At 33.4% G+C, this 24,000-nt stretch overlaps 1 protein-coding gene across 2 annotated transcripts in view; it reads left to right on the top strand.

Moving 5' to 3' along the window:
* The window catches only part of LOC127065083 (period circadian protein), a 130,393-nt gene that overhangs the window by 95,211 nt on the left and 11,182 nt on the right, over nucleotides 1–24,000 (top strand). The window contains exon 4 of one of the 2 annotated variants that reach the window (XM_050996974.1): nucleotides 14,483–15,726. The exons of the other annotated variant lie outside the window; for it this stretch is intronic. Within the exon in view, the coding sequence (XP_050852931.1) occupies nucleotides 14,483–14,502 (20 nt within the window). The 3' untranslated portion in view covers nucleotides 14,503–15,726. Of the gene's footprint in view, nucleotides 1–14,482; nucleotides 15,727–24,000 lie in introns of those variants that run through there. 2 annotated transcript variants of the gene reach the window in all.

Raw genomic sequence — 24,000 nt, 5'->3', positions numbered from 1 at the left:
TGTCTGATTTTAGTTATTTTTTAAGGATTCAGTTTCTTTACCTTCAAAAAATTTTCTTTTTTTTAGAATCACTTTTTTTCATCTTATATTTTTATTTTTTCAATGCATTAATTTAATCCCTACAGCCAATAAAGTAATGGCTATATAAAAAAATATAAAAATAAAAAAAAAAGAAAAAGAAATATTAATGCCATTAATGTTCACATTCGAACGCATTCTATCTTTATTCAGATATATAGAAATATTAAAAAATTCATAAAAAAAGAAAGAAAAAAATATATATATATACAGCGGAGTATTATTTGCTTCTATACAATATTATTTATTTATACAATAACGCGTCAAGCGTTCGTACGATAAAAAATACGATAATAATGCGACTTATTTCTTTGAATATATGTAAAAAAAAAAAAAGAAAAAAAAAAGGAAGAGGAATAAAAAAGAAACCAGACAAACAAACATGTACTCGAATAAAAAATAGTATTTACGTTAATGTAAATACAAATTATTAGATTATAGTCGATTATTGATCGAATCAAATATTCATCGATATTATTTTTTATAAGAATATCATTTTCATCGTTATCGTTGATTCGTAGGCGAACGTGTTACGTATTATAGAGCCTTCACCTACCCACATACACACACACACACACACACACGCTCACAGACAAACAACTAAACATAGACACGCAACGTACTAACAGAGATTCACAGAGACTCAACATATAAGTTGATGTAGGTCGTCGGTTTGTAATCAGTCAGTTGCTTCGTTTATCGTAGCTGCTATCTATCGTCGCTATCATCTGCACCGAGAGCGTGCATGACCCAGATCGTGTGTTAATGTACGCCACGTTTCTGCCGGCGGCCTTTTCCAAGCCCATGCTTGAATAAACGCGGGCAAATGATCTATTCAAGATGGCGGAGAAGCGATTATCGTTAAAAAAGAGTGCTTCTGTTGATCGGTATACGACGTGTAACTCTAATGCGTGCTCGTTCTCCTAAAGAGGTTTTACCTTTGCACTTTATCTTTACATTTCTAATTCTACATTACGTTTCTTTTATTTTATATTTCGTTCTTCATTTCTTTCTTTCTCCCTGTTTCTTTCTATCTTTCGTCTATAAGTTCACGAGAATTTTATATGGTTATTATATTTCTCTCTCTTTTTACGATAAATAAAAAAAGATACATCGGAATTTATAAGTTTATGGATATTGGAATAATTTATATACTCGCTAAATCCGATCTCTCTCTCTCTCTCTCTCTCTCTCTCTCTCTTTTTTCTCTTGTTCTCTTACAACACAAAATTGGAACTACGGGCTTATGGATTATCAAAAAAATTGTATAGTCGTTAAATCCGACCTCTCTCTCTCTCTCTCTCTTTCTTTTTCTTTTTCTTCCTCTCTATACGTAGTACAAGATTTTTAAGAACTTTATCTACAGAATAGTTTCATCCAACATCAAAAATCTACGTAAGCCTGAAATTTTATAATCCGAAAAAAAAAAACAGGATTAACAGACATATCTCATTCACGAAAAGAAAGTATAAAAGAATCGATTTTTTTTTTTTTAACATTTAATAATAAATCGATCGATCCGTACTAAGTATCTTGATTTATTATCCAATTAAATTTCATAATATTTCAATTAATTTTCTTTTCTCGTTGAAAATAAGCTGAAAGAACGATTTTTATAATTGATTCTATTGAGACGAAAGTTAGAGCCCGATCTTAAATGATTTTCTTTTCGTTGAAATTAAATCTCTCTATCTCTATCTCACTCTTCCCCTTTCATTTTCATTGCTGCTTCGATGATTCAGGAAAAAGGATATACGGTGAACACATCCGTCACTGTGAAAAGATAAATCACACGTCTTTAAGAGACTCACTCTTTCCCATCTCTCTGTCTCTCTTTCTTTTCTTCCCCTCTTTTTCAAAGGCCTCTTTCCTCTTCATAAGAGATCGGTATGCCTTACAACAGGTGTATAATCCAAAGTGTCTATCTTCTTTGATCGAAAAATGTCGATTTCTGTGAAGAACGTGCCTCCTATCCTTTCTACCCTACCACCCTCTTTTTCACCCTATTTTCTATCTTTTTCATCGATATCTTTTACTCTTCTTCTGAAACTCTTCTCCTCTTTTTCTTTTTCTCCCAAATGAAATATGAAAAGAATTTTTACAAGAAAATCTTCTTCAATTTATATTTACTGCAGATATTCTATTGACTCCCGATCACACGCACACACACATATGTATCATTATATTATATATATATATTTTTATTTATTTATTTATTTTATTGTCTATCTATATTTATAATCTTATTTTTCTTTCACTTTATTTATTTTTATCGATAAAAAAAGATCACTAACAATTTTTCCTCCACAACCGACAAATTTCATTTTCATGATTTCTTTCGCATTATTAAAATTGCCTAATTGAACTCTTAATGATCTCCCATCTTTCGTGACTCCAATAAATTACCTTTTTCTTTCTTTCTTTCTTTCTTTCTTTCTTTCTTTCTTTCTCTCTTTTCTTTTTTTTTCCATTCTAAAAAACCAGTGCAATTTTTTCTTTTTCTTTTTTTTTTTTCTTTGAGAGAGAAAATTTGCAAGGTTTATTCGAGAAGAAGGAGAAGAGTATCCGTCCTACTTCCTTCGTCGTCGACAAGCGAATACATATTTACGTGAAAACACGCGAGAATCCAGAACTTCCGGGAACAGGTAGATGTTGTCCAAAGATAGTCGAGGTTCCTGTAATAGATCGACTACTACTACCGGCTCTCGCATGAAAGAGAAAACCACAAGCACCGATCGATTTCGAAAGGCTCTGCTACTACCTTAATTCAATTCTATTTAATTTCATCGTCAAAATTATTATTGCATATCGTATATACCTACACGTATGTGTGTGTATATAAGAAAAATTATTAAAAAAAAAATTATCGAGAATGAAACGAACCAATAATTTTTTTTTTTTTACTGATCTCCCATCTTCTATTATCCATTTTAATGTTCAGTGTTCAAATTTTTATTCTTTCTTTTTTTTGTATTTTTTTTTTTTTTTTTTTTTTATTGATTTGGAACGAATTAATTTAGATTTTGTATAAGCATGGTCTCTCTCTCTCTCTCTCTCTCTCTCTCTCTTTCTTTCTTTCTTTACAAAATATGGATCCCGATTAATTTGATCGATCGATGATCGATAAGACGTCTTTTCTCTCTCTCTCTCTCTCTCTCTCTCTCTCTTTCTTTATCTTTATCTTTCTCCTTCTCTCTCTCTCTCTCTTTTTCTTGACGTATACTAGCTGCACTATACGCTATAAATAAACTCTGACCGTCTCGAACTGAAAATAACATGGCAATAACCAACCGAGATACATACTCGAACGATTTCCTTGAGATCTGGGTCGACGCACCGTATCTTCTACGTAAATTTTGCGAGAATTCGTATTGCGCGCTAAAAGAAAATGAAGCGAAATCCTTTTCTTTTTTTATTTTGCTCAAGTCCACGAATCTTCGAACGGGCTTATAAAAAATTTACAATCCTTTCTCGACCTCTCGCGATCGCATTTATTTTTGCGATTTTTCTTTTCTTCTCTTTTTTTTTTTTTTCACGAATCTTAGAAATTACATCACTACGAAATTTTCATCGGAAATCTTGCGAGTTTGTATTACGTGTCAAAACAAAAAACAAAAGAAAAATAAAATAAAATAGAAAAAAGAAAAAAAAATTATTGAACGAGTGGTTGTGCTACAACGCCATCTTTTAAAAAATTTATGATCCCTTAATATCTATATATATATATTTGTGTGTGTGTGATTTCATACATCGTAATAATTGCATCGATTTAATAAATTGCATTAAAAATTTTCTTTCGTAAGAATAATTTCCTTCGTGCTTTGAAATTGTCGAGGGATACAAAAATAAACATTGCATCAGTTATTTGATCACGCATCGATCTAACATTTTTATCTTTACGATTGCGAAGGCCGTTGACACATTGCCCTGTATTTATCTATCTATCTCTATCTCTCTCTCTCTCTCTCTCTGTTTTTCGAAAAAAAAGAAGATTCCATTGATTGTGAGAGAGAAAAGGTGATAGAGAGAGAGAGGGACAAAGAGGGAGAAAAATTAATATATATATATATATAAGTGTATATATCTATGTCTTTTTATATATAACATACATCCACACATGTACACACACATATATATAATATATTTATATACATTATATTATATATATAATTTTATATATTATTTTAATACATATATATAAAATTATATATAATATATATATCAATTTAACGTATATATAATAGATATATATGTATATATAAAATTTCATAGAAACACCTGAATAAAGGTATTCGTGAGAAGCAACAGCAAAAAAAGAAAAAAAAAAGAAAGAAAGAAAAAACGAATATGCTTGAGTTCGACGGCCCATATGTTGTCGCTATATTTTCTTACTGTCACTGATAACGCACACGTATGCAATTTACGTATCTACACGTTCTTATATTATATGTATATATATATGTATATACACACACAAAAATATACACACATTACATCTACACATCTATACAGTTTGCGAAATGGGCTTGTATGAACGGCGATAAGTATAAAAAATCGTTTAACTTCGTCGTTTCGTTAACTTTCTATTACATACTTACGATGGACATCGTTCTTCTTCCGTGTATATAAATTTTTTAAAAACCACATACATACATACATACATACATACATACATATATATATATACACCTTGACATAACAGATTAGAAACATTACAGTGTTTTTACAATGACAATAAAAATCACGAAGAAAAGAGAAGAAAAAATATCAAAGAAAGAAAGAAAGATGTCGCGTCTCGTATATCTTGATTATCGAGAATATAAAATTTCGAGGAAAATGTTATTAATATTATTACATTCTTTTACATGAAAATTTCTAATAGAAAAATTTTTATCCGACTTATATTCATGTACATATACATACATGCGTATACATACATACACACAAATCATATGTATATATCTATACGTATGTTATACGGTCAAGTGGATTAAGGAGAACAATGTATGTGCATAAAGTAAACACTTCGAGATAGAAATGCATTAAAGGGGTTCTTCTCTCTCTCTCTCTCTCTCTCTCTCTCTCTCTTTCCTTCAAGGATTTAGGTCACGTCACCACGCAACTCATTTCGAGTTCGAGCCTGGAAAGGCTCAACGAGCGTTCTCGACGCACCTTGCCTTACTTTACCTGCGCTTTATCGCGATTCGCTTTATCAGGGTCAGATAAGAAGCAACAACTCGATGGTACGTACGTAGGTACGTACGTATATACATACGTATGTACTTACCTACGTATGTACGTACGTATGTACGTACTTATGTACATACTTACGTATACACTTATATATGTACGTACGTACGTACGTATGTATGTATATGTGTATATTATATATATGATACGTCAACTCGCGTAACTCGACAAGAGTATAGAACTTATATGTAATATACTTGGTATATATAAAGTAGTACATTACATACAGAAATCCCCTAGGCCTTTGTTATCTTGTCTACCAATCAACTTACATACATGAAAATCTTCAACTGATGCATTATACATGTCTGATCCTCTAAAATAACCGATCAAACTTTGAAATCGTTTCAACTTCGTAAAGTTATATATATATATATATGGGTGTGTGTGTGTGTGTGTGGATTTATGTGTGGAAAATTCGAGAATCGAAATATTCGATAGTTACAAGATCTTATCGAAGAATGCGATAAATTTATGGTGGTCTCGTTAAACATTAGATTAAACATTAGAAATATTCATATAACGAAATTTCATGAATTTTCTCGTATATTGTATGTGTGTGTGTGTGTGTGTGTGTTCTCGTTTTTGATCATTAGAGTCGAAATGAAATATTTCATCGAAAGAATTTAGAAATTAACGACACGAGGAGGATACTTATTTCGATATTTTGTCGTTATTGAGAAAATAAATTGAATTGGAAGGAAAGAAAAAACTCGTTCGCACTTTGTTACAATTTTTTTTTTTGTTCTCATTCGGTAAATAAATAAAAAAACATTTATACGAGTTATCGGACCGTGTGTTAAAATTTTAATGGGTTCAGCGAAATGATACGAGTATGTATGTTTATACGTTACATGAAGAAACCGTGTCGAGGCGATTTGATTCGGAACGAAAAGAAATTTTTACCAAAAAGTACTCCCACGAGTAATATATGTTACGTATTTGTATTCATTCCAGGTCAGTATCATTAAATAAACGATCTGATATTGACTGTAATAAAATATGGGTATCGTAAAAGTCAATACTGAAAGAAAAAAAAAAGAGAGAGAGAGAAAGAGAAAAAGAAAATCAGTAAGTAAAATGAATACGTTTATATTCGTTAATCAAAACCCAGAAGAACCTTGACACACGCTTCAAATTATTTATACCGATTTTTAATATATTCACATAACCGATATGTCTATATAATATATATATATATATATATATATATATATATATCATTTATTGCGCGTTAAAATATTTATCATTGATCAATAAAAATACTTATCGAACAAATAAAAGTTCCCAGAGAAAATATCGCGGTGTAACGTACCTATATTTATAATAACTAACAGTACGATTACGAGCAACAAAAGTTCATCAAAATTTTAAATCGCAAATATTTGACATGGTAATCGCAACATATACATATCATTTAAAATTAAAAAAAAGAAGAAAAAAAAGAAAGAGAAAGAGAAAGAGAAAAAAGAAAAAAAGCACGCATGACTGTTACAATATTGATAAATTATAATTCGACAAAGTGTTCGTTTAGTTATAATATCGCATGATTTCGAAACGAATGAGATTATTATTCGGACTCTCGGATACGATATTTGCCGACATAATCTAACTTTCGTTAAATAAAATAAAAGGGGAAAAAGGCGAATGAGAGAATGAGAGATAATTTATCGTGCTAACACCAATTTCCTTTTCGTTATTATCGACGATAGAAAGACAGAACGAGGATAGAAGTGTTAAGAGAACGAAATGAAACGAAACGAGGATTGGCTCGATCGTTAAAGGGTTATCAATCGTATTTTCGTGTCTCCATATATATGTTACGTATATATTCGCGAATCATCATATTTATTTTCTTTATATTAGACTTTTATTGTACTAATTATTCATTCAGCTTTTTAAATTCAATTATTTTTTATTTCGAATTAATATTTATCGAGACATTTACATATATAGTATATATGTGTGTGTGTATATATATATATATATATATATATATATATATATATATATATATATGTATATGTATTTGTTTATACGTGTAAATATCCATTGAACAATTTCTTAAGCTCGTAATAGATATAATAGTGATAAATATGTAAAATAGAGATAGACAATTTTTACTCTTGCTCTCTCTTCCTCTTTCTCCTACTCTTCTTCTATGCGATGCAAGTATAGCCATAATTTTATGTATGTAGATGTGCGTGTGCGTGTGCGAACGAAGTAACGATACACCATGCGCCACCTGTAGTTTATTTCCTAAAGAGCTATTGCAGTACTTATCGCGAACTATAGGTGGCACCACTGTTATCTAGCCAGTGCATCTTGCATCGCAAAAAAAAATTCGTGCGATCTTTTTTTTATCATTTTTCATTATTGTTATTTTCTTTCCCTTTCGTTTCTATCTTTTCTTCTTTTTTTTTTTATATCCTTTCCTTATCTTCGTACCATTACGATACGAAGCTTCCTTTAATATCTGTCGTGTTTCAATCGATAAGTCGTGCATCAAATTCCGTGTCATTCGCAACGCAATCGATCGTTTAGTGTAATTTGAATTTTTTTTTTTTACGAAAAAAAGAAAGTTCTCTGCGTCTTTTTCTTTATTATTTTTGTAGCGAGGAAGTCAGTAATTCGGTCTCGTTTTTATTCTTTTTTGTATTTTTACTTCGAAATCTCGCGACATTGTATATTCGAGTTCTCCAGTGTTACGTACATGTGTACAGGTTATACGAAACGAAACCCTGACATAACCTAGTCAAGAGTTTTTAATAAGAATCGACGACTCGCACGTAAGTAATTGAAACGTTTAAATCTTAACAAAATCTTCCGATTGCTCTTACAAAATTACAAAAGACTATCTTGAAAGAATTCATTGTCGATTGAACCGAGTAAGTCTTTTACGTTTGAATTTAGGCGGGATGAAAGAGAATAATTCATGCTTAAAAGTAATTCGTATTTTGTTGTTCCTTCGATGAGAATAAAAAAAAATATATATATATAAAAAGAAAATACCTAACGTTTGAATGTTGAAACGAGATATTTCAATTGAACAAAAAAAAAAATATATATTTCGTTTATCTTTTCGAAACGAGTAAATAAAAAACAAGAAAGTAACGCTTGAATTTAGGCGGGACGTTTAAATCAGGGAAAAAAAATAGAACGAAAGTAAAAAAAAAGAACGGAGAAACAATCCGTGTTTCGCCTCTTTGAAACGTAACAGAAAAAAAAAGAAAAAGTAACGTTTGAACGTTCGCAGGACGTTTCAATTAAAAAGAAAAAAAAAAGAAGAAAACGAAAGAAGAGAAGAAAGAAAGAAAGAAAGAAAGGAAACGAAACGAAACGAAACGAAACAATCGATGTTTCGTTATCCCTGTGAAACGAATAAAAAGCAAACAAAAAAAAGGGAGCAATGTTTGTACGTAGTCGGAAAATTTAAATTACAACGAACAAAAAGAAAGGAAGAAAAAAGGAAGATGAAAGAAAGAAAGAGGGGAAAAAGAAGGTAGTGTGAAAAATTTCAAGAAAATGAAGAGAAACAAAAAAAGCTAAAGCGATCCACGTCCTTCGCCTTTTCTCGGAGCGAAAAAAAGAATGTAAAAAGAGAGAGAAAGGGAGAGAATAAAATAAAAAAAAAAAGAAAGTAAAAAAAAGTAAATTAACGCTGCGAACTTTGCTGGAACATTTGAATGTTTATAAAAGGGACGAATGGGGAAGCTCGTGTCTCGAGTTAATAAAAAAAAAAAAAAAACAAAAAATTAAAAAGAATAAATAAAACGTTCGAATTTTGGCGGGATATTTGAATCGGTGTAAACGAGACGAAGGGATTCGCGTCAAAAAAAAAAAAAAAAAGAAAGAAAGAAAGAAAGAAAAAAAAGAAAAAAAAAAGGAATAGAATCGTCAGAGTTAAACGGAGAATAGATAGAAAGAGAAAAAAACAAGAATCCTAGGATTGTCCATCGGGCAGGAAAAACGAGAGAAAAAACAGCGATAATATATACGATAGAGTTCCTAAGAGACTAGCGCGTGCAGCAGGTGTCCTGCTGTCTCTAGGCAATAGGTGTGCTGTCACCGATGTTAGCTAGCAATAGTAATAGTATAGTAATAGTAATAGTAGTGGTGGTGGTAGTAGTAGTGACGAGTTACTGTTACGAGTGATGGTACAGTACAGTGTAGTGTTGTGTAGTATAGTATCTAGTCGGATATACGAGTGTACGGGAGGAGTGGAATGGTGAGGAGGTGGTGGGGGTAGGGTGAAGTAGAGTGGGGGGTAGTAAGCGCGGGTAAAAGGGAGAAAGGACGCGCATCGATACGCGCGTTACTGCGTGACACGGTCGCGAACGCGGTGTTACTGCTCGTGACACTGACATTAGAAGCAGGTTAGAACGTTAGAAGTCGCGAATGGCGAGAGACACTCCTTCCTCCTTCTCCTCCTCCTCCTTCTCCTCCTTCTCCTCTTCTACTTTGTCCTCTTCTATCTATTGTACCCTTCTTCTCCCACTACTGACTCTATCCTTCTTCCTTCTTTAGTTGCTCTGTTTACGAGGACACGAGAACGTACTGGTAAAAGTATGAAACTATGGTGTACTCACTCTTTTTCTTTTTCTTTCTCTTTCTTTTTCTTTTTCTCTTTCTCTTTCTCTCTTTCTGTCTGTCTGTTCGTTCGTCCGTTTGTTTGTCTTTCTCTGTCCGTCTGTCCGTCTCTTTCTCTTCTTTTCTCTCTCTCGTTCGACCAGTTTTTAGTTGGCCTCGCGAAAAACTCTCCTCACTGGGATACTGGATTGATCGCGATCCTGCTTATCCTAGCGAGATGCTATCCTCGATCTTCTTCGATTCTTCTCTCGATTTAATCATGTTGTTTCGGTCGTGTTTCTTAACTCGTTCGTTACATTTCTCGATAATAATATCTTCGTATAATAAATATCTTCGATGTTACGTTTGTTTATTTGTGTATTTTTTTTTTTTTTTTTTTATAATCGACGATATCAGATGCACGCACCATAGCTCTGATAACAATGGAAAATGAAGTTAATGAATTAATGAAATATTAATTAATTTCGCAAATTGAGGATAATCTTTTTATTTCTATTCGTATCTCTGTCTACATTTTTTTTCTTTTCTTTTTTTTTATATCTATCTCTTTCTCTTTGTGATCAACGAAAGTAAAATTTCTCAAGGTCGTTAGTTTTCATTTCGATCGAACGAATCGACGATATCTCATTGGGTGCATTTCCTAGGAAGAACCTGAAGAACTTTCAATATTAATTGCACTACTTCTCGTTTTGCATAACGTTTCCCTTCTCATCGTGTCGTTCACCTCACAACGTTCAATTAAACGAGACCAAGGTCGAAAAGTAGAATTTCATTGATGGAAAAGACTTTCGCGTGTATATTTGGGTTAAAGTTCGTCGATCGAGGCATTAGAATTTGATTGATTCGTTTTCCCGAAAGAAAAAGATAGCTAGTTAACTAGCTTTTAATATCGATGAAATTTATCTATCTATTTATTTATTTATTTATTTGATTTGTCCTTCAAGTATGTTAAGCACACTTTCCCTTTTAAATTTATGAAAGATTACCATTATTTTTCTTCGCGCTCTTTGAACCCTCGACGAAGTTTTCTAATGATAGTGCAAAGCTTCTGATTCAATACTTGCATCCTACCCTCTATATATTTCTTTTTATCTACGAATATATATTTACATAATATACATAACGTAATATAAACGCAACATATAGAAAAATGTAATAAACAATAAATATGTAAAATAAAATTATAAATAAAATAAATATAAAAACAAATATATCAAATTTGATCGTCCAAAGGATGATCGATCGATCGGCCAGATCGTAAAGTCGTTGTAAATGTGCATCTGTAAAATTTGTTTGAAGAGAACCTAGGGGTTCTGGAACGCGGAAACTATATATTTACTTTTGGTTATCGGTGACCTAAAGACCTAAACAAATCGATTTAGAGAGGAGGAAAAGCAAAGAGTTAATATCGCGCGAATCGCGATCCTAACAAGAGCAAAACCGGCGTGAAACTTGTCCGTTAATGGGTAGGGGGGAGAAGGGTGGATGCTGAGGGGTGGTGGAGGGGGTTGAAGAGGGGGAAAGGGGGAAGAAAGGAAGATCGATCGTCAGACTAATTCGAGAGTCGAGGTCAAAATAATGTAGAGCGTATCGTATCGGACGACTATGTGTATATACATACGTTTGTGTGCATGTATATATAATGTATGTATGTATGTATGTATGTATGTATGTATGTATGTAGTATAAGTTGGCGAATAGGGTTCGATGGACGCGAATTGCTCACGTGCGAATGAACGGCGATAACGTCTCTCTGTTTGTTGTCCTAACGAGAGTAATGCCGCGACTTGTCGTTAACGATTAGTCGAAAACGATCGATTATTTTCCTCATTGACTTTTTGTACTCCGTTTATTTTCTTTTTCGTTCTTATTGTTTTCTTTTTTGTTTTTTTTTTTTTTTTTTTTTTATATTTTTTTGTACCTCTTTCTCAGTTTCTCTTTCTCTTCGTTTCTCTCCTTTTTTCTTTGTCTCTTTTCGTTCGTCGGTATCTAAATTAATTTAATATCTTCCGTGTTAATCCATGATGAAATTCCCAAAAAATTTCTGGGTCAACGATATATCTAATTTTATCGAGTGATTTTTATTTTTTGAATGAATTTATTTTTTATTTATATGTACATATATTATTATTATTATTATTATTATTATTATTATTATTAAGATCTTTCCACTTAATTTCTTTTTATTTAAAGAAATGCATCGATAAAATCTTGATCTTCTTATCACGTATTCGAGTCGCAGAACAGATTCAAATGAGTCAATAATTCGTCGATGATAAACCTATCCCACGAGTAGCTCTAATCAAATTTTATATTTATATTAAATTTCCATTATTTTTATTATCAAAGTTTCTTTTTATATTAATTTCTTTTATACGTATATGTTTATACATCTATATATTATTATCATCATTATTATTATTACCATTATTATATCATGATCATTCTATCTGACTTCTTCCTTTTTTTCCTTTTATATTTTAAAGAATGCATCGATAAGATCTTGATCTTCGTATCACGTATTCAAATCACGAAACGAATTCGACTGGGTCAACAATTTGTCGATCATAAACCTATCACGTGTGACTTCAATTAAATTTTATATATTGCTCCTTTTTACATTTTTTATTTTATACACACACACACACATTATTATTACATATATATATATTATTATTATTAACATCTCCATCTTGTTTCTTTTCCTTTTGTTCCTTCGAAGAACACATTGATAAGATCTCGATCGTCTTATCTCGTATTCAAATCACGAAACAAATTCGGGACGGTCGAATGTCTGACTTTGTCGAGGAAAATATAAGCGAGGTGGTATGGTGGAGGGGAGTGAAATAAAGTAGAGGGGGTTGGGTGGGAGGGGTTGGGAGTCTCTCTGGCACTGATACATAGACGAGGACAATGCTCCATCTCAAGGATATCCACTCTCTTTCTCGGTCGTGTAAGAAGGAGGATCGAGAGAAGACGTAGAACGAAGTTAGGTGGGGTGGAGGGTGGTGTGGCAGTGGTGAGGGAGTAGGGGGTAGGGTGGGGCATGATGAGGTGGGGAAGAAGAGGAGGAGGAGGAAGAAGAAGAAGAAGAAGAAGAAGAAACTTATATACACTTCGATTCGCGCTGCACATTTGCCGTCGTAACGCGTGTGCCGGCAATATGGCTACCAAAAAATGAAATTCACAATATAAAAATAATGCTGTAATTATATTAGAAAAAAATATTTCTACTGAAGATTTTAGAATTAAAAAAAAAAAAAAAAAGAAAACAGGAAAAAAAAATTGATTGATAATTTCGATAAAAGATCGAGGATCGTTGTATTTCTCTGGCGAACAACGTGTCGATTGTTCCAATCGAAGTTGGAAGGAAAAGAGGGATGTCATTTAAAAAAATAGGGAATAAAAAAGATCTGCCTTTTAAGGTAGAAATGCGGTAGTCCTGTGCACGATTTATTCGATCTTTTTCTTTGTTTCTTCTTTTTTTTATATATATATTTCTTTTTGCGTTTAATTAAGAATCATGAATTTTCGTAATCGCCGTTGAGATAGGTTTATCGCTCGATCGACCCGAGGGCGGACGCGTTAATTGTTAATTTTCTCTTTATTTATATTTTCTTCTTCCTTTTTTTTTTTCTCTGTCCCTCTCTCATCTCTCGAACGATCATCGAACGTGAGTCTTTTTCATCGGTGAGAAAGGAAAAGAAAAGGACGAGAAGAGACAAAAAGAGAGATAGATAGATAGAAGAAGAAGAAAAAGAAGAAGAAGAAAAAGTAGAGGAAAAAAGAGATGCTAATAAATGTAAATAGAATTTTCTTTCAGCCGGTAAAAGGAGGGTGAAGAGAGGAGAGAGGGAAAAAATGACAATTTAGACGACAGTTCAAAGAGAAAGAGAGAAAGAGAGATAGAAGATCGTTTCGTAAAGATAACTTTGATCGGAGTTATAATGAGTTAAGCAGACTCGCTTTACGTCGCGAGAGAATTAAATTGCAAATGTATTTCCTCTCGTGGGAACAGCCTCCGTTCGTTCGTGTTACCACCATTCGTGGCACCACTACTACCATTACCATCGCCATCGCCATCACCACTATTCGTGTTTGTGCTTCTGCTTCTTTGCCTTCACGGTGAGACGCACCTTTTATAATTCCCTTCGCGAAACGGCTAACGTAAAGGCCGATCGTAATCGTAGACTCGAATCGAATAGTTTGGAATTTGCGCCCATTTTCGCACGCCACGTGTATATACAACTTCTTCTTCTTCTTCTTCTTCTTCCTTTTTTTTCTCTTTGAAACGCAACAAATCGAGCATTAACGCGTTCCACCATTTCGTCGATCACCGACGATAACTGTTAAAACGAATTTATCATCGTGGAAAAATAAAATCATAAGGTTTCTCTTTTCCGTCCTATTCTCACGCCTTTTCTCAGCAACGAAGAACATTCAGTTTTGTTTTCTCCTTTCTTTCTTTTTCTCTCTTTCTCTCTCTGTCTGTCTTTCTATCTATCTATCTATCTATCTATCTATGTATCTATCTTTTCTAACTTCTTGAAATACTGTTGTATAGATACATTTCACTATGCGTGAGAATTCTTCAAGGAAGGAAGGAAGAAACTAGTATGGTTTGATTTCTCCAAGTAGTTGCATGGTTTCCACGACGATAGAACAAAACATGACAAAACCAGTACAAAATCTTTCATAATCTACTTTGATCGTTAGATCTCATATAGGATCGAATGATTGAACAATGTCTATCAACGAGATATAACGACGTATGATGTTCTAAACGTTTTTCTCGATGTTCTGGAGCAAGAACGAAGAAGATGAAAAAAAAAAGAAAGAAAAAAGATGAAAAGACAAAGATAAAAAAGTAAAAAGAGATCGAACGAACAAAAAGATTCGGTGCACCGTAGTTTACATATAACTATTAAACGTATATCAAAGGTATCGTTACACCTTCGTGACAAGAGATACTCGTTGATCTCGTAGATCATAGATCCGTAAGAGGATCGAGAAAGGGAAGGAAGAGAAAAAGAAGAGGATTGCTTGCCTAAGAGAGCGGAGAACAAGGAGTGTAAGAGGGACAGAGAGAAAGAGAGAAAGAGACGACTTAAACGTAAACCAACGAAGGCAGCCAAGTGTGGGAAAGTGAGGGAGCTGGCCTCGAACTCGGAGACCTCAACCTTCTCTCTCTCTGGTTAACCTGGAACTAGCAGTAGTAGTAGTAGTAGTAGTAATAGTAATAGTAAGAGCAAGAGCAGCACTAGCACCAGCAATACCAATAGCACTAGCTCGCGCGATCTTACGTGTTTCTTCCTCTTCTCTCATCTTCATCTTCTTTTTCTTTATTTTTTTTTTCTTTTTTTTCTTTTTTCTCTTCTTGCTCTTCTTCTTCTTCTTCTTGCTCTTCTTCTTCTTCTTCTTCTTCTTCTTCTTCTTCTTCTTCTTCTTCTTCTTCTTCTATTACGTTGAACAGAAAGCAGTCTAACAACTGGCCTAGTCAAGCCTCCTTTTGAGAGCAACTCAGGAGAGGTGAAGTAAGGGTGCATAACCTTTTCTATTTTTGCATTGCATTATAATTAAACTTGAGGTCTTTCTAGAAGGAAAATTTTTTTCAAGGTCATCCCAATAAAGATCTGTATTGTCCGATTTTAAATTTGATAGGTGTGTGTTTTTTTTATACACACAGAGATTTGTAATAAGAATAACTCCATGAACTTATGAGATTTATAAAAAACATTTTTATATCAGCATTGCAGGTCTCTATCATATTGGTTTTACACAATTTTCTTCAATATTATTTTTTTTTTGTTTTGTTATACCTTGCGATATTCATCTCGTAATATATTCTCGAATATTTTTTTCGAGGTCGAAAATTCTTTTCAAGGTCTTTCCAACGAAGATCTAAATCGTTCGATCTGTGTTGTAGAGTTTGAAGAAAAAAAAAAAAATGATTGAAATCCGCATTGCAGATTTCTATTATATTGACCATTAGACAATTATTTTGAATATTTGTTTCTTTTTTTATTTATTTTTTTTTTTTAACATCATTGATCGTTATCGAGCGTTTTGCATTTTCAAGTTTGGACGAAAAAAAAAAAAAGAAAATAGGAATTTTGAAACGAAATGGCAACACGGAATATTAGGATCTTAAGCACGTACATCGATCCAATTACAAGTAATACGAAGCCATCATATTTGAATAGCACGATAAACTTAAGAAAGTGTCATCTCCGCTCGATCTACGAACCGCTTAATAACGCGAATAAGATCAGTTTTCTTCGCGTCTGCGATCTTTGATCCCGAGATATCATCTGAGTCCTTATCTTTGCTACTATTCTCATTTGAAACGTCATTGGCTTCCATGTAATTTTGCAGTTGATGCATATTTCTTGATCTTAAAGAATCATCACACTCTTCATTGTTTTTATTAATCTTGCAAAAATTCTTTCGCGTATGACGAACTGTTTCCAGTGATTCCTTCTTTTTTAATTTTTTACTTATAAACATGTATACATATATATAACTATATACAAACACACACACACACATACAAGTATATATATATATGAACATATATTATATATATATATATATATATATATATATATATATATATATATGTCTACGTTGTATGACGAACTGTTTCCAGTGATTTTTTCTTTCTTCCTTTTTTTTATTTTTTATTCATAAACATGTATACGTAGATATAACTATACACACACACGCACAAATATATATATATATATATATATATATATATGAACATATATTATATATATATGTCTATATTGTATGACGAACTGTTTCCAGTGATTTCTTTCTTTTTTTTTTATTTTTTATTTATAAACGTGTATGCGTAAATATAACTATACGTTTATACATATATATATATATATATATATATATATATATATATATATATAGATATGTAAGTAAATAAATGCATACACACGAAGAAAAAGTTGTAATAAAAATTTCTATCTATGTATATTAGTTCATTCACCAAGCGATATCCCGCTTTAATGATCTCTCGTATAATACGATCATTAATTCGTTAGTCAGTCAGTCAGTTTCTTAGAGATCTCTTAATGGGAGTCGTCTAAGTCACATTAATCATATACCTATCTCCGAGTTTTCTTTTATCTTTTTCGAACATTTTCTCATTAATCTACCTAACCTACCGGTAAAACACGTCTCCAGGAAGTCGGACCGAATACTTAGGCATATAATTTTTTTTCGATGCAAAAACGATTGAAGGAGGTAAAGGATCGATTTGATAAAAATCATAATTACGGAGAAAAAAAGAAAAGAAAAAGGAAAGAACAAGAAAAAAAGAGCCAACGAGTTTAGAATTCAACGGAGATTTAATGGCGCAACAAAGAAAAGAAAGTCACCTTTCGAGAAGAGAAGACATTTATGAGAAGGGGGTGGAGGAAGTACATGATTTGATTTAAGATAACTATTATCTTTGAGTATCCGGTTACGCCATCTCTTCCAAAGTATATAATGATGTATATGTATGTGTGTGTGTGTGCACATGAAATAAGTTACGAAAGAAATTTGATACTTCATTCCTATCGTCTGTCTGTGTGTGTGTGTGTGTGTGTGTGTGTGTGTGTGTGTGTGTGTATATATATACATATTTGATAGATGTAAATTATGCGAATGGATATTCGTTCGTATTTCTTTTTATCTCCTTTTACACAACAGTCACAAGATTTTCTTTTACGAATTACAATTTTCGGATGATCCTTGTCATTACTTTACAATTTCGATTTATCCAAGTAAACGGTATCAAAACTTAAATGTATATATATATATATATATATATATATATATATATATATATATATATATATATACATATACATCAATCTAAAGACGTCTATTTTCTTACCACTATCCCACCCTTTCTCCAACTCCTTTGAAATTTTGTTATCTCTATCTTTCTCTATCTCTTTCTCTCGTTCTCTCGTTCTGGTCCAGCTCGATTCAAGCTGGAGCACTACACACCGAGCATTCTGTCGCTGGTTCGACACTCTCCCGGGAGACTGGGATAACTAGGTCATAGCCAGATATCGACATCCTTCGCTTTCCCGCTCTCTTCCAGCCCCTTTTCCTCTTCACCCTTCGAATCCGCGATCTTCGTGCCATCCCTCAGAAACTCTATGGGTTAACCTACCACTACCTATCACACCCTCTTTTCTCTAATATTTTTCTCACTTCCCCTCATTCCCTTCTAATCCTATATAATAAAACGAATTATCATTCAAAAATAAGGATTGACGATATAGAAAGATACACGCACATATACACACGCAACGACATCATACATCTCTCTCTCTTCTCTCACCATTTCTTTTTTCTAAATCTTTCATTAGATTTGTCTTAGATATATTTCGATCACACTTTTACGATTATACGTTTACGAACAACATCCTAATAACATCTTCTTTACAATTATTTCAAATCGAAATTTTTATAACGATACCGATTATTTAATCTCTCGATTCGTTGTTTCAATGATTACATTATTAATTTTATTTGCCTCTTCGATACGGATTAATTAATCGTTTCGCGAACGATCTATCGCGAAATTTCGATGGATGTTTGTATTAAATCCACGATATATGGGTATAAATTTGACGTCGAAAATTTCAATCGAGCTTGATTTCCTTTTTCCTTTCTTTTTTACACCTAATCGAAATTAATTAAACAAATTTGTCGATCGATCGTAAAGAAAAATAAAATCCTGCTATAATCTCTCTCTCTCTCTCTCTTTCTCTTTCTCTCAATGATTTCAAAGAGATAATCGAAAAAACTCAGAATCGAAAGAAATGAAAATACTTTGATTGGTTGAACCGATTGCGAACGAATGCATTTGTCCTTGTTACTCTGTAAAAATATTCTATTATACAGAGATTTAAGATTTAACTTGTGTCCAAGCAATGAGGATATATATCCCGTTGCGAGGATACAGCTTTCGCTTCGCTGAATCAAGCGAAACGTTTAATGGAAAAGGATAAAAACGTTTAGTAGGGGGTCGATCGAAAGTACTACGTACCTGTATGTACATATATAAGTATATAACTAAATAAATAAGTAGTGGTACGCGTGGAAACACGTCTATGGGATATTTCTTTTACTTCCAACCAAGGCTGCTGCCTCGAATGAGGTCAACCCCTCAATGGGTTGGTTGGGTTGGGTGGTGTGGTAGAGAATGGGGATTGGAGATATAGAGATGAGGGGGTTGAAAGGGGTGGAATTGGAGGCTAGGGGAATCTCTCTTGGCACACCAAGCGCAGCCTTTCCACCCTCTCTCGTCTCCACCCTATGCGCACGAGCACGTCGGTAATCCATTTGGTGACCGATTTTCACAGAACGCTTGTATGTAGTCTCGTCCTATAATAAACTTTCAAAACCGTATCGAATCGTATCGAATCATGAGAACCCCTGTCCAAAAGATAAAATTGACGAGACGATTAATCAGTTATCGGTTTTCACCCCTTTTTTTCTCCATCCGTTTCTAACAGAGGTTATAAAAAAAAAAATAATTAGACGATCTTTTCCGTTTCCCGATGAATGAGAATGAATGGTTCGGCTAGATGACTCGGGAGTGTTAACTTTTTTAATTCTAATTTACTTCGTTCTTTTTATTCCAACGTTATTTTTCTGTGTGACGAGTGCATGGAAAGAAAATGAGAGAGAAAGAGAGAGAGAGAGAGAGAGAGAGACAGAGAGAAAAGAAGGATATACAAAAAATCAACATAGAAAACTCATGGTAGACGTTGAAAAATGAATTTTCAAGTGTGTTGGTAGATACTATCGTTAAAGTAATAATAACTAATATCATTGATGATAACGTTTGATAAAGTAAACGACAAGGCACTTGATATACAGTCTAAGAAGGATAAATTTAAAGGATAAACATGCGAGAAAGCAGGTGGTGGTGATGGTAATGGTGATGATGTTGATAGTAGGTAGGTAGCTAGGTAGGTAGGTAGGGTAGATAGTTAGATAGGTAGGTAGGTAGGTAGGTAGGTAGGTAGGTAGGTAGGTAGGTAGGTAGGTGTCGAGATGTCGAGGTCCGGATTTACGTCATGGTGTTTCGCGGCCACGTTATGGGGAGTAAAACGGGACAACCGAGGAAAGACGATGGCGGTCAAGGTGGGTGGTGTTGACCCCATTTTCAGCTGCAACCGGGGCTCTCCCACCCGACCGACCGGCTGACACACTGCGACGTTGCTCCTGTTACAGCATACGGCCCTGACCCGACCCCGAGCCACACGGATCCCTCCATAGTAGTTCTCCTACCTTCCTTCCTTCCTTCTCTCTCTCTCTCTCTCTCTCTCTCTCTCTCTCTCTCTCTCTCTCTCTCTGTCGATCCCCCACCTATCCTTCTCTCTCTCTCTCTCTCTCTGTCTCTCTCTCTCTGTCTCACTCTTCCTGTTAAGCGTATCTCTTTGCGTAGGTCAGTGTCGTATGTGTCTTCTTCTATTTTCTCCAATTTCTCCCCTACTGTTAATACGTCACTACACTGATTCAAATTTATTCGACATTTCTTTTTTTTTGTTTTCTTTCTTTTTTACGCGTGCTTATCGATCACCATCTATTCTCGTAAATTATTGGTCTAATTGTTTTTTGCGTTTGTATGTGTGTACGTGTACTTACACAAATTTTATTTTCTTTATTTTACTTATTATCTTTTTTTTGTTTTCGTTTATAAAATTTCACATAACGAAGATTAAGATATATAGAAAAGCGTTTTTAAAGGTTGAGAACAGGAATCTCACGGTTAGCGTTCGGTTACCAACGCTTGGATATTATTAGAATTGTTGAAGTCTTTACTCGTAAATATTCAAATAATGATTCATTCATACCGAATTAATATTAAGGTCTGACTATGTTCCCACGTCAAACTTATTCGCGTTCTGGGCCTCACCGTAAACCTAACACGTTCTAGTTTAATATTCTCTATTCTCTTTATTAGATTTTCTAAAAATAAAGAAAGTTAGACGTGGTCGGTTTAAAGAAAAAAAAAAAAAAAAAAAAAAAAAAAGAAAGAACGAACGAAAAAGACGGATAGAGAGAAAAAGATAGAGAGAGAGAACGGTATAGAGTTGATCGTATTTATTCGAACGAGTTATATATCCCAAATAAAATATATTAAATACGATAAATCTAAATTCTATCTAAAATTGTTTATTATATCGCATAAAAGGAAAAAAATTGAATATTTAAATTTCATTCGTACAAAGTTAAATCCATTGAGATATCTATATTTGATTTCTTTGATTTATTTATTTATTTTATTTAATTTTTTCTTAATGTTCTCTTTACGAGATTATTCATGCATTAGATGCTATCGTTCGAGAAATAGAGATAGAGATAGATAAATAGCGCGCGCGCGCGAGAGAGAGAGAGAGAGAGAGAGAATAAAATCAACGAACTTAACGAATAAATAAACGAACTATCAATCTTCTTATACTTCTCGAAAACTTGAGAGATACAGATTGCGTGGGCTTAAACTGGACGACTCGTGTAACTGTGCGTCTTCGTCGTATATACGCTTCCATGTGCGTCTGTGTTAGTTAACTCTCGAACGTAGAATTTAAAATTGAGGTCGCATCGGAGACTGCCCTACCAGTTTCTTTTAACATCGACGAATAAAACTGTGGTAGCCCGCAAGAAACGATCGCATACATATATACGTACACACACAGCAGACATATATACGTACGTATATAAATATGTAATCTATATCAAATGAACCCGTGCGCGTTCTTTCTCTCTCTCACACGCAAATACACATATACACACATACATATATATATGTATATAATAGTTACTCACACATATTTTACAAGGGAGTCGAGTTTTTAAACCGCGATAGGGAGGTACTCACAAACCAGTATCAATTTCTAAGAGTCTAGTTTCACTATCAAGGTTGAATTTTACTTGCGCTGGTCAGCGCCATTGTACGTCATTAATTGCTAGCATGAGCGAGCGAGCGAGTAAGCGAACGAACGAACGAACGAAAGAGCGAGCGAGAGAGAAAGAAAGAGAGAGACAGAGTCGGAAGGTCAAGGATCAAGGTTCAAGTTCGTTCTTTGCCACCCACTACCGAATGTAAACTTACTAGACGGCATCACATTGGCGTAGGCATAAATTTTAATTATCTAATTTTTTTTATTGTTTTTTCTTTTTTTCGTTTTTTTCTTCTTCTTCTTCTTTGTCTTTACTTTCATTCAATCAAGCTCGTTCTAAACTCGTATCTTTAAATTCACGCGTGAGATTCGACGCCATCTTTCTCTCCCCCTCTCTCTCTCTCTCTCTCTCTCTCTTTCTTTCTTCTTTTATTATCATCAAATTAAATATAAACATTTGAAATAATTCGCAGCTGTTACAAGTTACGAAAAAAAAAAAGAAAATTCATTCTCTCGCGGATAACGTTGTTAATCCGGTGCTATGATATTTTTCAACGACCAAACGATTTGACCTACTTTAAAAAAAAAAAAAAGAAAAGGAGAAGAAAAAGAAAGAAAGAAAGAAGGAAGGAAGGAAGGAAAAATAGAATTTTGTAGTTAATATTTCGCAGAGATCGATATAAACATCGTCTTTGTCATTTTTCTCGTCGTAATCATTGATCGTCGATGTGTTTATTATGAATTAGAAATCAGTCGAATATATAAGAGATAAACAGTTCGGGGATCGTTGTAACGTTTATCACGATTGCTTTTCATCCTCCTTATAACCATAATCCATAATAATTCTTATTCCACACGACATTATGTTGCTTTATACGTATACTACTACGTCGTACACATCGCATTACACACTTACCTATTATTCTCTCGTTGCGCTATCTCTGTGTTCAGGATAGATAGATAGATAGATAGATAGATAGACAGACAGACAGAGATAGAGACAGAGACAGAGACACAACAAAGACAGAGAGACAGAGAGAGAGAGTGAGTGAGTGAGTGAGTGAATGAGACAAGTTGTAGACCGAAGTGGAGAGGAAAATGCGTTTTCCGTTCTCGTCCTCCTCGAAGGTTACGTGTGGGCGCTGTGAACGAGGATGGTGACGCTGCGACGTTAAAGAGAACGACGAATTTATTCCACATTGCTGTGAATATCTATGTGTATGTGTATCTACGTACGTACGTACGTACGTATAATACATGTATGTATTTTTAATCTTTTTCTCTCTCTCATTCTCTTTCTATCTATCTATCTATCTATCTATCTATCTATCTATCTATCTATCTATCTATCTATCTAACTATCTATCTATCTCTTTATTTTCCTTCTCCCTTTCGCAGCAAATTTTCTTCTTCGTTTTCCTGCTCGTTGCGTTTAATTAACACGTTAATTAATTAACACGCAAAAACAACAACAAGAAAAATAGAAAGATACACGAGTTTACGCGTTTTATCGTGTAAAACATAACGGTATCGAACGTTCCTACGAACAAAAAAATAAATAAATAAATAAAAAGGAAAGTAAATAGTGAAAAGGATCATTCGATTTTTTTTTTATTTTTTACGAGCAGATAAATATCTCGTAGAACAGTCGTTACGAAAAATTCGCGATCGAAATCGTCGTTGGAAAATTTTTTTCTTTTTCTTTTCTTTTTCTTTTTTCTTTTTTCTTTTTTTTTTACACCCTCCTCCTTCTCACGAGCAAACGATACTGCCATCATTTTTTTTTTTTTTCGTATAAAAGAACGCGTGAGAATCACTGTTAAATTCGACGTACGTACATACACATCCTTTTTTTTTCTTCTTTTTTTCTCTTAACCTGATTCGAACGGACCTAATAACATTTCTTTAAATTCATTAGATTCAATGACCAATCGATAAGTTCGATACTAACTTAGGATTATTCGGTATTCTTAGACGAAGATGCATTTATACGATACTAAACTAAAAATACTAAGGCTTTATTGACACTATTAAAAAAAAAAAAAAAGAAAAAAAGAAATAATCGTTCGTCAATTTATAATATATATTCTTTATCTTGCGAAATAAGCAGGTTGAAACGAAAAAACAGTACAACGAGATAAAACGAGCTTCATAA

This window comes from Vespula vulgaris, chromosome 7, assembly GCF_905475345.1.
Source record: "Vespula vulgaris chromosome 7, iyVesVulg1.1, whole genome shotgun sequence".
In the NCBI taxonomy this organism is placed as follows: Eukaryota; Metazoa; Arthropoda; class Insecta; order Hymenoptera; family Vespidae; genus Vespula; species Vespula vulgaris.
The sequence above is the reverse complement of the archived record's forward strand: the minus strand, read 5'-3'. Positions and strand labels throughout refer to the sequence as shown.